This window comes from Thalassophryne amazonica, chromosome 1 (genome assembly GCF_902500255.1).
Source record: "Thalassophryne amazonica chromosome 1, fThaAma1.1, whole genome shotgun sequence".
Taxonomy (NCBI): Eukaryota; Metazoa; Chordata; class Actinopteri; order Batrachoidiformes; family Batrachoididae; genus Thalassophryne; species Thalassophryne amazonica.
Window position 1 is genome coordinate 125,582,544 of NC_047103.1, and position 14,488 is coordinate 125,597,031.

Genomic DNA, 14,488 nt, shown 5'->3' on the forward strand with positions numbered 1-14,488 from the left:
AAACACATATTAGTGCAAATATGGACCCCCCCAAAAACCATGTATTACTATCATTCATAGTGAAAATAACTGTAGCCATATGGCTATATGTAGTAGCCATTTTGGCCGCCATCTTGAATATCTCAATATACAGACAAGTTAGAGCTTTGTAACATACAAAATTGGACTAAACACCCTGAAAAACCCTGTAGTTGAGGTATTACATGCCCTATTCGTATCAAATAGGAGCATAATACCCCTTTTCCTATTTACAGTAGCCATTATGGCAGCCATCTTGGATTTTTGCCTCTGGTGTTCCATATAAATTATTTTTGGGGGCAGAAATGAATTCCTGGACCTCCAGAACATACATTTAGACACCAAGATGAATATTCTAGGTAGGTCAAAGGTGAAAATAAGGTACATCATAGATTTTTGGCAGCCATTTTGAATAATGCCCCCTGGTGGAGTTAGCCCACACTTTTGAGAACGATACCCCAGCCATAATCTCTTATTTTGGGCCAGTCTCCAAGAATCTGCATTAAAAAAATTGCTCCCGGAAAATTGGTCATGAACTCAATTGGAGGGTCCTCTACTATAAAAGACCCAGAATTTAGGTAAAGTTGAGGCCGCAACCCACTCCAATTACTAATAAATGAATTAAAAGAGTAAAAAGCATAAAACAAAACTGTACCAGTATGCTAGCCATATGAAAGGGAAAATAAGTGCGTCTTAAGTCTGGACTTGAAAGTCTCCACAGAATCTGACTGTTTTATTGATGCAGTGGGCTCATTCCACAGAACAGGGGCACGATAAGAGAAAGCTCTGTGACCTGCAGACTTCTTATTCACCTTAGGGACACAAAGTAGTCCTGCACCCTGAGAACGTAAAGCCCGGTTTAATGTAAGGTTTAATTAGGTCAGCTAGGTAGGAAGGTGCCAGTCCATGAATAATTTTATAGGTTAGTAGCAGAACCTTAAAATCTGATCTCACTGGGACAGGAAGCCAGTGAAGGGATGCCAAAATGGGTGTAATGTGGTTGTACTTTCTGCTTCGTGTCAAAAGTCTGGCTGCAGCATTTTGAACCAATTGGAGACCCCTAATGCTAGACTGCGGTAAACCAGAAAATAGAACATTGCAGTAGTCCAATCTAGAAGAGATAAATGCATGGATCTGGGTCTCAGCATCAGCCATAGACAGGATGGGACGAATCTTCCCTATATTTCACAGGTGGAAGAAAGCAGTCATAGTAATATTTCTAATGTGGAGGCCAAAGGACAACGAAGGATCAAAAGTGACCCCAAGGTTCCTCACTTTGTCAGTGTGATGTATGACACACGAGCCGAGGCTGAGCGTTAACTGGTCAAATTGATGCCGATGTCTCACTGGACCAAGAACCATCATTTCAGTCTTATCAAAGTTAAAAGTAGGAAGTTTCTAGACATCCAACTTCTCACTGCTGCAAGGCAATCTTCTAAGGATTTTATGTGAACGAAATTACCAGCAGTTATCGGCATGTATAACTGAGTATCATTTGCATAGCAATGAAAGGTCATCCCAAAACACCGCAATATGTGCCCAAGGGGTGCTATATAAAGGGAGAAAAGCAGGGGGCCTAAGACAGACCTCTGTGGAACCCCAAATTTCATGTCACTAAGGTTAGAGGTAGTGTTACTGTACAAAACACAGAACGACTGGTCAAGTATGACGTCAGCCATGCAAGGGCACTCCCAGTAATCCCCAAAATGATTTTCCAGCCTATCAAGTAGAAAATGATGATCCACTGTATCAGATGTAGCACTGAGATCTAACAGCAACAGAACTGTAGTGGTATCTGAATCCATTGTAAGCAGAAGATCATTCACCACATTAGTGAGAGCCGTCTCTGTGGAATGATATTTTCTAAAAGCAGACTGCAGTGGCTCAAAGAGATTATTCTCAGTAAAATGGTCTATGAGCTGCCGTGACACCACTTTCTCCAGAATTTTAGAGAAAAATGATAGATTTGATATCGGCCGATAGTTTGTCAATACACTAGGGTCAAGATTAGGTTTCTTAAGTAATGGTTTAATCACTGCAGATTTGAAACATTTAGGAACAGATCCAGAAGTTAAAGAAAGATTCATAATTTCCAGCACAGTCGGCCCAAGAGTTGGCCACAGGTCCTTAAACAGTTTTGTTGGTATAGGATCAAATAAACAGGTTGTGCTTTTTGTTGACATTACGAGTTTTTTCAGCATGCGTAGTGAGATACTATCAAATTCTGTGAATCTAGGTAATACCTCAGTAGTGGCGCCCACCTCAATAGCAGGGTGTAGTGGCTTTGTTAAGGCATGCCGGGATATGTTTAACCTGATGTCTTCTATTTTCTTCCCAAAGTAATCCAGGAAACCTTGTGCTGTAAAAGGAGAGCGAACTACAGGTGGTTGTCCATGCATAAGTGTTGCCACCGTGCCGAACAAGAACTTTGAGTTATGCTTGTTTTTGTTGATCAAATCAGAGTACTAGGTCCATTTTGTAGCCAGTAATGCATGTTTATAGTCTTATGCCGCGTTCACACCGGGCACGACACGAGCGACTGCAGCCACAAGTTGCCATGTAATCCCTATGTAAGGACGCGTTTTGGCGCCAAACCGCGCAGCGTGACGCGATGGAGGCGAGTGAAGCGACGCGAGTGAAACGATTTTGAGTGTTTTGCGCGTTTGTGGCGCGATATTGTGTCACCTCACGTCGCACTGCCCTCCTCCCCAAGTTCAAAAATCTGAACTTTTTCGTCTCGTCGCGCCGCGATGACCAATCAGGGACTGAATATGTAGTGACGTGGAGATGTCTGGAGTTTGACTGAAGAAGTGAACATGTCCTGTATCTGGTAGCAGCCTGTGAGCAGGACTTATGTCTCTTTTGTCCTTTATTTCACAATGATAACAGAGTTGTTGGAGCGAACAGCAGCACCACAGCAGCGGGGAGTGGAGTTTCTTTTTATTTTTATTTTACGTGCACGCGCGAATCGTCCTGGAGGTTATTTTACTTATTAACTACACACCTGTATAAAGCAAATGGTGACTGGTTTCTAAACACAATTATGACAGAGTTTTTGGAGCGAGCAGCAGCCCTACTTGCAGCAGTGGGAGCAGAGCTTTTTCCTTTTCTTTTTTTTCTTTATGTGCACACGCGAGCGAGTCGTCTGTAGAGAATATTTTATTAATTAACTACACAGATGTGACTGGTTTCTAAACACAATTATGACAGCGTTTTTTTGGGGAAGAGCCAGCTGCAGCAAGCAGTGGAATTTTATTTATTTATTTTTTAATTGTTTACATGTGCGTGCGAACGGGACAGTTGATCCTCAAACTGGGTCCCGCAGAGGTGGAAGGACCGCTGAAAGCGGCCGTCACCCAGACACAGCTCCTGCAGCAAATAATGATACTCTCTGTATTGGGAGCTTTTCACAACAACTTGCTCCGTATGATCAAGGTCCGTCATGTTAACTTGACTGACAACCGGAGCCGGCGAGCGGAATGGAAGCTCCTCCTATTTGATGATGCGCCGGGGCAAATTTTCGCAGCGAAAGTCCCCCCAAGCAGAGCGACACACCTGGCGAAGGAGGCGCGTCCGTCGCCTGGCGACCCCCGTGAATTTGTAGCGTCTGATCGCGCCCGGTGTGAACGCGGCATAAGATAGCATCAGGCCACGCAAGGTGAAATACTTCTAATTTTAAACGATGCCATTTCCGTTCTAGACCTCTTGCTTTATGCTTGAGGTCACGCAGATAAGCATTGAACCAAGGTCACTGTGATTTGGGGGAGCGCGGTCTTAACACAGGTGGTGCAATCATGTTGAGTGTTGTTTTGAGCACTGAGTTTAAGTCTGTCCACTGACTGGGTATTTGTCAAATGTGAAGCTAAGACATCAGGCAGTCTAGCTTCGAGTTCAGTCTTAATTGAGGAGTTGATGCATCGCCGTAATAATATATAAAGTTGTTGTTCCACTAAACACCGCAGCGAAACTGTAAACTTAATAATTGAGTGATCAGACACCACTGATGTAAGATGCATGATGTCAATATTCGTGACAGCAATACCACGTGCGAGAACCAGATCCAGGGTATTTCCACTAATGTGTGTCGAATCCTGAATGCATTGCCGAAATCCTAATGCATCCACAATTTCCATAAATTATTTGCAGAGGGGATCAGAAGACTTATTTATATGAATGTTAGTCACCAATGATCAGAATGTTATCTACACTAGTTGACAAGTTAGAGATGAACGCACCAAATTCATCTAAGAATTCAGAATATGGGCCAGGAGGCCTATATACAGTGACAAAGTAATACGACTGATTTTTATTCTTCTGACCTTGGCAATGTGTAATATCCTGAGCAGAGCGGAGAATCAGATGCTCAAATGAGTTATATTTGTAACCCCCAACAGCTAATAAGCTAAACCTAGATTTATAAATAAGAGCCAACACCCCCGCCTTGCTTCGCATCACGAGGGACGTGACTAAATGTATATGCTGGTGGGCAGGCTTCATTTAAGGGGAGGACAGCTGTAGGTTTAAGCCAGGTTTCACATAGCCCAATCATATCTAAGTGATGATCAATAATTAGATCATTGATCAACAATGATTTTGAGGACAGTGATCTTAGTGATGTCATTAGATCACAAGTCAGTATTTCAGTACGTTTCTTTGCCCATGATCCACGCCACTCTTAGTGCACATTCTGTTTGTTTTTTGTTGCTGTCTCATAGATGTTACAAGAATCCTGCTTGCAGATTGAAATGACAATTTCAGTGCATTTATTTTTGTTGTTCTAACCAACTGAATTTGGATGAACTGTCTTTTCAAAATTTCCATGCTTAGTCTCATAATGGCATTTCAAATTAGAAATCTTCATCGCAGCTGTGGTCTCCTGGCATATTAAGCACATCAGTTTTGTGCTGGTTGGAGGTTCATTCATCTTTGAATTACCAATTTTCATTGTCCACTTTCCTTTTAGCAGTGAACTTGAAACACACCATTTTGATCCAATAGGCCTCTACTGCTGGGAAAGTACTGTAGCAGTATTGTATGCCAATAACATGGACTGAGAAATTATGTCATTTTTACTAGCTTTTTCTGTGCCCTAGACACTGCGCAACCACAGTACCACACACTTTATTGCTGAACACGATCCATTATGCACCCGTTCTAATGGCAGGTCACCAGCCGTGCCAACACCCACACTTATGGTGTGACAAAACAACACCCCAGACCACAGTGGGAACACTGGGGAATCCCTAAGGCAGCATCAATAAGTGAACCGCACCGACAGTGGGAAACCACACTGAAAGTGGGGGAAACACAAAAGAAAGATGCCACTCGTGCTGCAGCCACTGGTGCGTCAGCTGCTCACGCTGACAGACTGGTGTATCGTTGGCATGGAGGGCCACTGTCCACTTTCACACATGCTGGCCAAACCAAAACACATAGTGAAGGAACACAATTTGCTATTGAGGGCCACAGTGCTCCAGTGTCCGGGGATAAGCACCGACCCTATGAGTCTCAGGGCCGATGTAGGACTTACTGTTCTTCCTTTAATGAATTGATCGAAAGCCAGATTTGTAGTCTTCTGGACCTAAGATAACTGTTCTGCTGCAGCACTATGTTATTGTGTGACCTGGTTTCCACCTTTTTTCATAATGTTGTCATGTTCCGACAGGCATTACAGCTGAGTGTCAGCAGTCTCGCTCTCAGCTGCAGAATAGGGACACAGCCATGCACGTGCTGAAGGCTCGAATCTATCACAGTATTCTCAATGAAGAGAATGAGAAGAGGCACACAGCACGGAGGAAGCAGGTGATTCAGTGTCTCCAAACCAGCCAAACTCATTCTGTAAATGTTTTTGCTGCTAACTCTGACGTCCGTTCTTGCAGGTGGGCACACGTGCACAGTCAAACAGGATTCGCACCTACAACTTTAGTCAGGATCGTGTCACAGACCACAGGACGGGCTGCGTTACCAGAGATATCAAGGTGACAGAGTGGGAGTGTTGTGAAATATTACAAGTGATCACTGGTTTGAAAATTCTTGATACATTTGTTGCACAACTGGTTCAAGATTTTATTGCAGATATTACAAATGAGAAGTCGGTGAAACTCTCAAGCTTTGATGGTTTGGAATGACTACAGTCATATCTAGTAACTAGAAAGTCTTTTATACCTTCTTATCATTAAATCAGATCTACGACGTCATTAAATTTAACGTGCATCAGTCCTTAAAATATTAATCTGTGAATTAGTGCTGTCAGGTGATTAAAAAATTTAATCTAATTAATTGCAGGATTTGTAATTAATTAATCTAATTAATCACATTTTTAATCTCATATCTGCTTAAGGTCCCCAAATAAAGATTTTGAATTCTGGGACATTACAAAATTTTAGTGCATGACTAATCAAATGAATACACTAAGAAGAGAAGATTTGAAACCCACTTTTTATTGGTGATTGAACCAAACTAGATAAACCTAAGTCAGGGCATCTTGTTCAAAATAAATTCTGAACTCAATCAGGCAACTCAAATTACACGTTCAGTGTGTTTCATAAATGAAATTCAAAAGAAGAAAAGGTCAAGCACATCCCAGCAAACCAATTAGGCCCGGTGCAGTATTCAAAAATGCAGTACAAATACAAAATAAATAAAATAGGGCTGAGTCTCAAATAGGCACTTAAGCAGACTCTCAGTTCAGAATGAATACTAAAGCTGATTTAACACAGAAATTCAAAATGAATATTGAAAGTACAATACACCTCTCAATAAGACCCCTCAAGAACAAGAAGCCAATAGACATTTTTTTTAGGCCTATCACTTAGGCCACATTTGTTGCTGAAACAGTGGGTCAGTCAGGAGAACATGATATTGTTTAACAAAAATCAAAAGCTACAGTATCTGGGGCATAACAACTCAAACCCAAAAGCCCACTAGAAGATCTGGGGCTACAGTAACTTCTCAAATCAAAAACCCACCCCAAGCCAACGTTACAGAATCTGACAACTCTGTCTCCTTGAGCCAGTTGCTTAGACAAACAAGGTTGTTTACATTGTTTGAGTGTAAGTGTAAGGCTGCCCTCTTCTTTTGTATGATGTTACCTGCAAGAGAAAAGAATCTCTCACATGGCGCAGAGGTTGTAGGAGGATCCAGGTATTTGCGAGCAAGAGAGGACAGCTGCCCATAGGCTCCTGCATGAGCTGCCCACCACTCCAGTGGACACTGATGCATTCCACTGCAAGGCTCAGCTTTATAGTGGACTAGAGGCCCCGGTTCCTCCTTGTCCGAGTCAGAGTCAGGAGGAGGCTCTTCTTTGCTGCTGGCTCGTCCTCTGTGGGTTGAGGACCAGCAGGTCCCGTTTCTGATCCTGCCAGCATCTCCACAATCCAGGTCCACACCTTAAAAGAGGGAAAATTAATTTGTTGCATAGGACTTTCTAACCAATGCACTCACAAAACACATCTTCTCAGTCACACACATACAGTAGTGTTCAGAATAATAGTAGTGCTATGTGACTAAAAAGATTAATCCAGGTTTTAAGTATATTTCTTATTGTTACATGGGAAACAAGGTACCAGTAGATTCAGTAGATTCTCACAAATCCAACAAGACCAAGCATTCATGATATGCACACTCTTAAGGCTATGAAATTGGGCTATTAGTAAAAAAAAAAAAAAAAAAAAAAAAAAAAAGTAGAAATGGGGGTGTGACACGTCTTGAATCAGGGGCTCTCTGGCTGGTCCGAGGGCAGTCTGCTGCTGGTGCAGTTCTTCTGTACTGAGATGAGATGTACTTTATTGATCTCACAGTGGAGAAATTATGTTTACACTCCAGTTACCGCAGACAGCAATTAGTATACAATTATTACTTGTTTACCATAATAATGGCACACATCAGAATTAAGGACAGCACATACACATTTGACATTGTTTATGTGCACTAAATTTGAAGAAGTCCGTTATCCGAATTGAGGCAAGTGGGTGAAGGTCTCGCAGCAACCCTGAGTTGCACCACCATCAGGGGAACGGGGACCAGCTGCAGCTAAAACCGCGCCACCCCCGCAGAAGGGAAGAGATGACGTGAGCAGAAGCCGGAGTGGGGTGTGTGTGATGGGGGGTAGGAGGGGAGTGGGGAGAGGGAGTGGAGCATGCTTCAGTCCTGTGAAACAGTTTGTCTTTGTGAGTTGAGATAAGAAACAAACAAATGTTCACCAAGGCCAAGAAGACAATCCTCTGGAGGAAAACAGCAGGGCAATTTGTCCTTCAGGCTGATAAGCCTGCCGTGTTGTGATTTGAGCAGTGAAAAACACTTTTTACAGCTTCACTTGAACAACCAAATCCCAATTATGAATTAAGAATATTCCCCGGCCTCCAAAATCTTCATCTTCATCTGCAAGGTGCGCATCTGTTCCAAGATGTCATCCAATTTGCGTCTGAGTTCAAGAGTCATCGCAGTCTGAGAATGCACTGCCTTGCCCAACTCGTTAATCATGACAAGCAAGGGGCCGTGGTTCTTGATGCCGCTGTCTTGCCAATTTTCCAGTAGATCAGGGCAGCACATAAGACAGAAAGTACCAGCCCTGCTACCATAATACCAAATATGAATAAATCCTCGACGTCCTCAACAGAGAAAGGCGCAAAGCATGCCACACGCCACGACCCACAGGAGTCAAAAACATAGCCCGCAGGATACGTTCCATCTGGGCAGGTAGGATCCCCCGGTCCTGACCTTCTTGTAGAAAAGATGGTGTCAATAGCGTTCAGAGACCAGCTGATCAATTCCATGGTTAATCCAATAGTAGTCCAATAGATTCAGTATCCAATATAATTTGAGGAATTCACAGTCTGGTGAAGTACGGACTTGAAGGTTAAAGCAGAGAGCAGAAATAAGGCATGGGTTAAAGTTCTCCGTCACCACGACGGATTTCTGTCATTTGGAAAATTTAACCACACAGACGGGCGCGCATGTGGTGTCATGCGTGTTTTCGGGCCGAAATATACTGTCAAAGCAACATCCCATTCTGCTCTAATCAAAGCAGCAGCAATGTCAGCGTGTATGGCGCCACACGGCGGCGGAAGGGACTGTGTGAATTTTCACTCATTTCTGCTGTTTTTACTGCTTGCCATGAGCCAAGGTTCTCCTCCCTGTCTTCGTGGGAACATTGGCAGACCTTCCCCAAGTAGAGCAAGGCGTGGCTTTGCTTTGAACCAATGAAGCATTGATCCGACTCACTGCTTTGATGCTTCATTGTTTTATTTCGTTTTATCTTAATTTTGCCCCGCTTAAACCCTAAAGAGCATATGTTTGTGAGTAATATTTACCTTTTTTTATGTTAAACCAACCTGTTATTGTCTTCTGAAACAGTTGATGTATTTTATAACTTAAAAACAGGACCAATGCTAACATGTTAGCATGTCTATGGCGTTTTCAATGTTAAAGTTAGCATCTCAGCACAGTTTGTGTGCGTTTCTGTATAATTAATGGCTCAGCGTTTGTTGTCGCAAAAGAGTCAAATGTATTACAAATTGTAATTTTTATTTATTTATTTTATTTATATAGTAGTAAGCCCCTTCGGCTGCTCCCTTGTTTGCACTCAGGGTCGCCACAGCAAATCCAAGGTGGATCTGCATGTTGAATTGGCACACGTTTTATGCCGGATGCCCTTCCTGACGCAACTCCACATTACATGGAGAAATGTGGCAGGGGTGGGATTTGAACCCGAAACCTTCTGAACTGAAACCAAGCGCATTAACCACTTGGCCACCACCCCTCCTATTTATTTTTTTATTTATATAGTAATAATAATAGCAACAACAACAAAAGTAATATTAATAAGACAGTGGCTATTCGCACGGCCGCCGTGTCCATAACTCTCATTTGGCTATTCGCATGGCAAGACTCTACTTGTATAAACAAACATACTGCATTAAATGAGAGTTATGGACACAGCTGCCTTTCGAATAGGGTCGGCCTTTTGCCACCAGAGTCTTGCCGTGCGAATACTGAAATGAGTTATGGACACAGCCGAATAAAAAAAAAAAAATCATCAAAATCAAAAAATATTAAAGGAGTTAAGACATCTTGAATGCAGTATGTTTGTTTATACAAGTAGTTCCAAGTTTTGCCACCAAAGTCTTGCTGTGCGAATATATGTACCAGAGTCTTGCCATGCGAATAGCCAAATGAGAGTTATGGACACGCCGCCGTGCGAATAGCCACGGCCTACTAATAATAATGCTACAATACAATTTTACAGAAACAGACAAAAAGAACCTGATAAAACACAACAGAAAAGGTAAAACCAGCTAACAATGAACATGAATAAATCAATATAGAAATAAATAACTGTTTCCTGTGAACACCTAGTGATTCCACTTCATCCCTGTTTTATTTAAGTTTAATGACAATTTGTTTCAGTCAAACCACATCTAAGCTGTGTTTTTACACAAGAAAAAAAAAATATAGTAAACAGCACATTTGTGTCTTTTTTCATGAAATTATCTTATTAAAGATCACATATTACACTTTAGTCAGGCTTTTAAAATACTTTTGTGGACTCTTGCTGTAATATGTTGTCAGTGGTTGAGATAGTCGCTGTAGGCATCGAAAAATGCTCATAATCGGGTTAAACCTGATGGAAATTTCTCTGTGGTGTGTCGGTGATGTATGTATGTGCAAAATAAAACAAAACACTACTCCAGGTATGTTTTTGATGACAATATAACATCATAACTTTATTTCAAGCTCAAATGTTGATGTTGTGTGACAAAGGCCTTTTAATAATAACTCACTTAACGAAATAATGGCAAAGCTCAAATGTAAGTACAAAACAACAACAAAAAAAGAATCGAAAAAATAAACAATTACTAAAATAATCGTCAGTTGTAGCCCTAGTTTGTTTTACGAGTGAGAGCATTTTATAGATTATAGATTAAATGTGAATAAGCCAGTTTTGAGTTTCTCAGTGTGCATACGTTTTCAAAACTGGTGACAGTGTTACTTTGTGCACAACAGGACAACGTGGTCAGTTACTTTAGGCCCTAATTTTGTATTTTATTGACTGTATAGCCAGCGACACAGCACCCTTTTGGCGCATTCACCAGATTAGAACCGATCAAAATACTACAGAAGACAAAAAATTTTTACTTCACAGTTTGAAGTGAGTTTTCTTTGTTTCAGAGGGCTTCATATCCATTAAAATTCACCAGAATATACAAAATTTGACTTGCTCTTTTAAAAAATTTCTGGGGGAGCACCTCCAGACCCCCCATAATCAATACTGTGTTTTTACTTCACAGTTTGAAGTGACTTTTATTTGTTTCAGAGGCTTTCATACCCATTAAAATTCACCAGAATATACAACATTTGACTTGCTCTTTTAAAAAATTTCTGGGGGAGATCCCCCAGACCCCCTCCCCCATAATTAATACTGTGTTTTTACTTCACAGTTTGAAGTGTGTTCTTTGCTTCAGAGGGCTTCATACCCATTAAAATTTGCCAGAATACACAAAGTTTGACTTTGTCTTTTAAAAAATTTCTGGGGGAGCACCCCAGACCCCCCAGAATCAAGACTACACCCTGCCACCACCACCCTCCTTTATATTCAGGTTTTGCTTTCTTTTTATGCTTTGTCTATCTCTCCTTAGAGGCTATTTAGAATAGATTTGTATAATATGTTTATTGTATTTATTGAGGAAAAAAGAGTGTGTGGCCACATTTCAGGGAATTGCTGGCATTGATTTTTGCCAGGAAAAAATTTCAGTCAGATGAAAATTTATTGCTTTAACCCATGAGATAAGGGAGATGCGAGTGCCCTCATCTGAGTCCCAAGCTGCTATTGTGGTAGTCCTGCCAGTAGCAGGACTGTGCTTGAAATGCCCCACTATTTTGCAGCATTTTGCCAGGGCGGTGTCAAAAGCTGTTGTCCTCAAGGCAGACTGTGATGGTTATTTGCAGCATATGTGTGGAACACAGGACTTGCTCGAATGCCAGCCAGCGTGCTGCTGCGACCTTGTTTCTTGCACTATCGGTTCCGATGGTTGTCACTTTGTTTTCTATGTCCCATTCCTTTTGTCACAGCATCGAACTGCTCAGCGCATGAATCGGTGTAATGGCGGGTCACCGTTTTGCTCACGGTTAATGCAAAAGACTTAAGTTTCCACTCACTATTGATTAGGTGTGCTGTGACTCCCAAATAGTTATGATTGCTCACCGACGTCCAGTGATGCCTTGTTAAGGCGATGTGAAAAGCCCCTGCCAACAGTTTTTTTGCCTTCCTTTCATCACCGTACAACTGGTGAATTTTTTTTTCATCACAGTAGTTATCGAAGGTAGCTTGAAAGTTGCATCCGACGACGCTATCTGAAATGCTTCGTTTAGCCCTTCATCCTCTATGACTGAAATTGGCCTGCAATCTCCAGCAACCCACTTTGCGATTGAGTTTGTCAGTTTTTATATGGTGGCTTTGCTCATTCATTTTCCAGGTTCTGTAAGTGTGGGTTGGCAAAGTGAGCTCAACACTGGCAACACTGGAACTTGCTTGGATGTGTTTAGCGTTTAAATGATACATCAGGCTGGAGCAGCTTCGGTGATAAGAAAATTATTTTTTTACAAAAGCTACAAATCACTGTGTTCTTGTTGACTGTCCCATCTGTTTTTTTTGTTTTTTTGTTGTTTTTTTTTTTGTAAATAAACCTGTCGTTCAAAGGCCCTAGCAAAGATTTGCTCGCCTCACTCACCTGAGTCGTGTCCATTTCTTAGTCCTGCTTTGTTCAGTTTGTGAAGTGACGTGCCACTGCCTATGGGTCCTTCAGTGGGCCAAATTTAAAATGCTTGTGTCTGGGTAAAATTCGCATTGAATTGTCACTCAGGTGTGCTATAATTTAATCTTGCGTTAATTTTTATAACACTTTAATATGCGGTGTAATTAATCAGTCTAAGTAACGCATTAAAGTGACAGCCCTACTGTGAATGTTTCCTTTTTAAAGGAATGATCACGTGGTTTCAGCTGCCAGTACACGTACAATAGTGTTCAGAATAATAGTAGTGCTATGTGACTTAAAAAGATTAATCCAGGTTTTGAGTATATTTCTTATTGTTACATAGGAAACAAGGTAGCAGTAGATTCAGTAGATTCTCACAAATCCCCAAAAAAGTTTTTTATTATTTTATTTTTGTAGCAGCCTGGTGGCGAGGCTCCTTCTGCTGGGGTAGAGTTAAGCTCAGCTCCCCACAGCTGCCTCACTGCTGCAAAATATGTAGCAGACAGGAGCCAACAGTGTTTATTTCACCATTACAAACTATGCAAGTAAATGTTAGGAGTCTAAAAGTTATTGGAATTAAATTTATTGGAAGCTAATTCGTCCGCTGATGGATTTTGAACTTAGCTGAAAAGCTAATCCGCTAACAAAAAAGTTAGCTTCGATAATTAGCAGTTAGCGGAGCTGTGCCCACTACTGGGTATTTTACATAATCATAAAGTGGTTTATTCAATTGATCTGGTACATGAAAAGTTAGCCATCCTCTCATCAGATCATCTTTATTATGCACTCTTTAAATTTAGTGCTACAAGATGATATTTATTGTTTTTGAATTATTTACACAGGCATGGACAAACCCACTGAGTAAATCATCTACCTTGTTGATGCTTTAGTCCTACACATGGAAAATATATATATGTTAAAAATTAAGTTTTCTTTGGTGCAACGTATTAAATTTTTTATTTCTTTTATAACTGCTCTGTCTGTGCAGGAGTTCATGAGAGGCGGTGAGGCCTTCAGTGATCTGGTATCAGCGGTACTTGAACACACAGAGAGGGAGGTTCTTCTGGAGGAAGTGCAGAACAGCAGCAGCCTGCAGCAGCCTTAACACCTACAGCTCCCCTCTACCTGCTCTTTGTGGGCTTGTTGCATTTCTTTTGGGGCAGATTTCATTGTTTTTCCAGTATCTGGTTAAACTAAAAATTGATTTGAAATGGAGGAATCCAATAATTATTTTTGTTTTTGCAATAAAATATTGCATTCTGTATTAATCGTGTGGTGATTTTGCAGATGGCCACAGTGTAAATAAATATCCTGTAGATCTTTTCCACACGAGTCTGGTTCTTGGTGGGTGGACGTCATTAACATATCATTCATGCTGTGAATGGACAAACTGCAAACAGCAAATTCCTACTGTTGCAAATTTTTGTGGGCCATAGTAAACATTAAGTGTTTAGACACTTTAGGTGCTACTAAAAACCTATTTGACTTGTGGATTACAAGTGCAGCTCAAAAATTTGAATATTGAGAAAAAGATCACTATTTATATATTTTTTTTATTAGTTTATCAGTGTTCGCCAGAGTATGTGTATTTCAGTTTGTGGAACGGGTTGGATGAAGAATTACAGAAAAGTGCTAATACCAGAGCACTTATGCTGTGTGTGTTTCTACGACTTATTGGGAACTGGTTATGTTCACTGTAACTTGGTGGCCTAGAAAGT

The 14,488-nt window shown here is 41.2% G+C and overlaps 1 protein-coding gene across 1 annotated transcript in view; it reads left to right on the forward strand.

Annotated features, from left to right (window-relative positions):
* mtrf1 (mitochondrial translational release factor 1) overlaps positions 1–14,038 on the forward strand; it is an 80,823-nt gene extending 66,785 nt beyond the window's left edge. The window contains exons 9-11 of the mRNA XM_034174230.1: positions 5,684–5,820; positions 5,898–5,996; positions 13,759–14,038. Of these exons, the coding sequence (XP_034030121.1) occupies positions 5,684–5,820; positions 5,898–5,996; positions 13,759–13,875 (353 nt within the window). The 3' untranslated portion in view covers positions 13,876–14,038. The remainder of the gene's footprint in view (positions 1–5,683; positions 5,821–5,897; positions 5,997–13,758) is intronic.
* Positions 14,039–14,488: the final 450 nt, after the last annotated feature.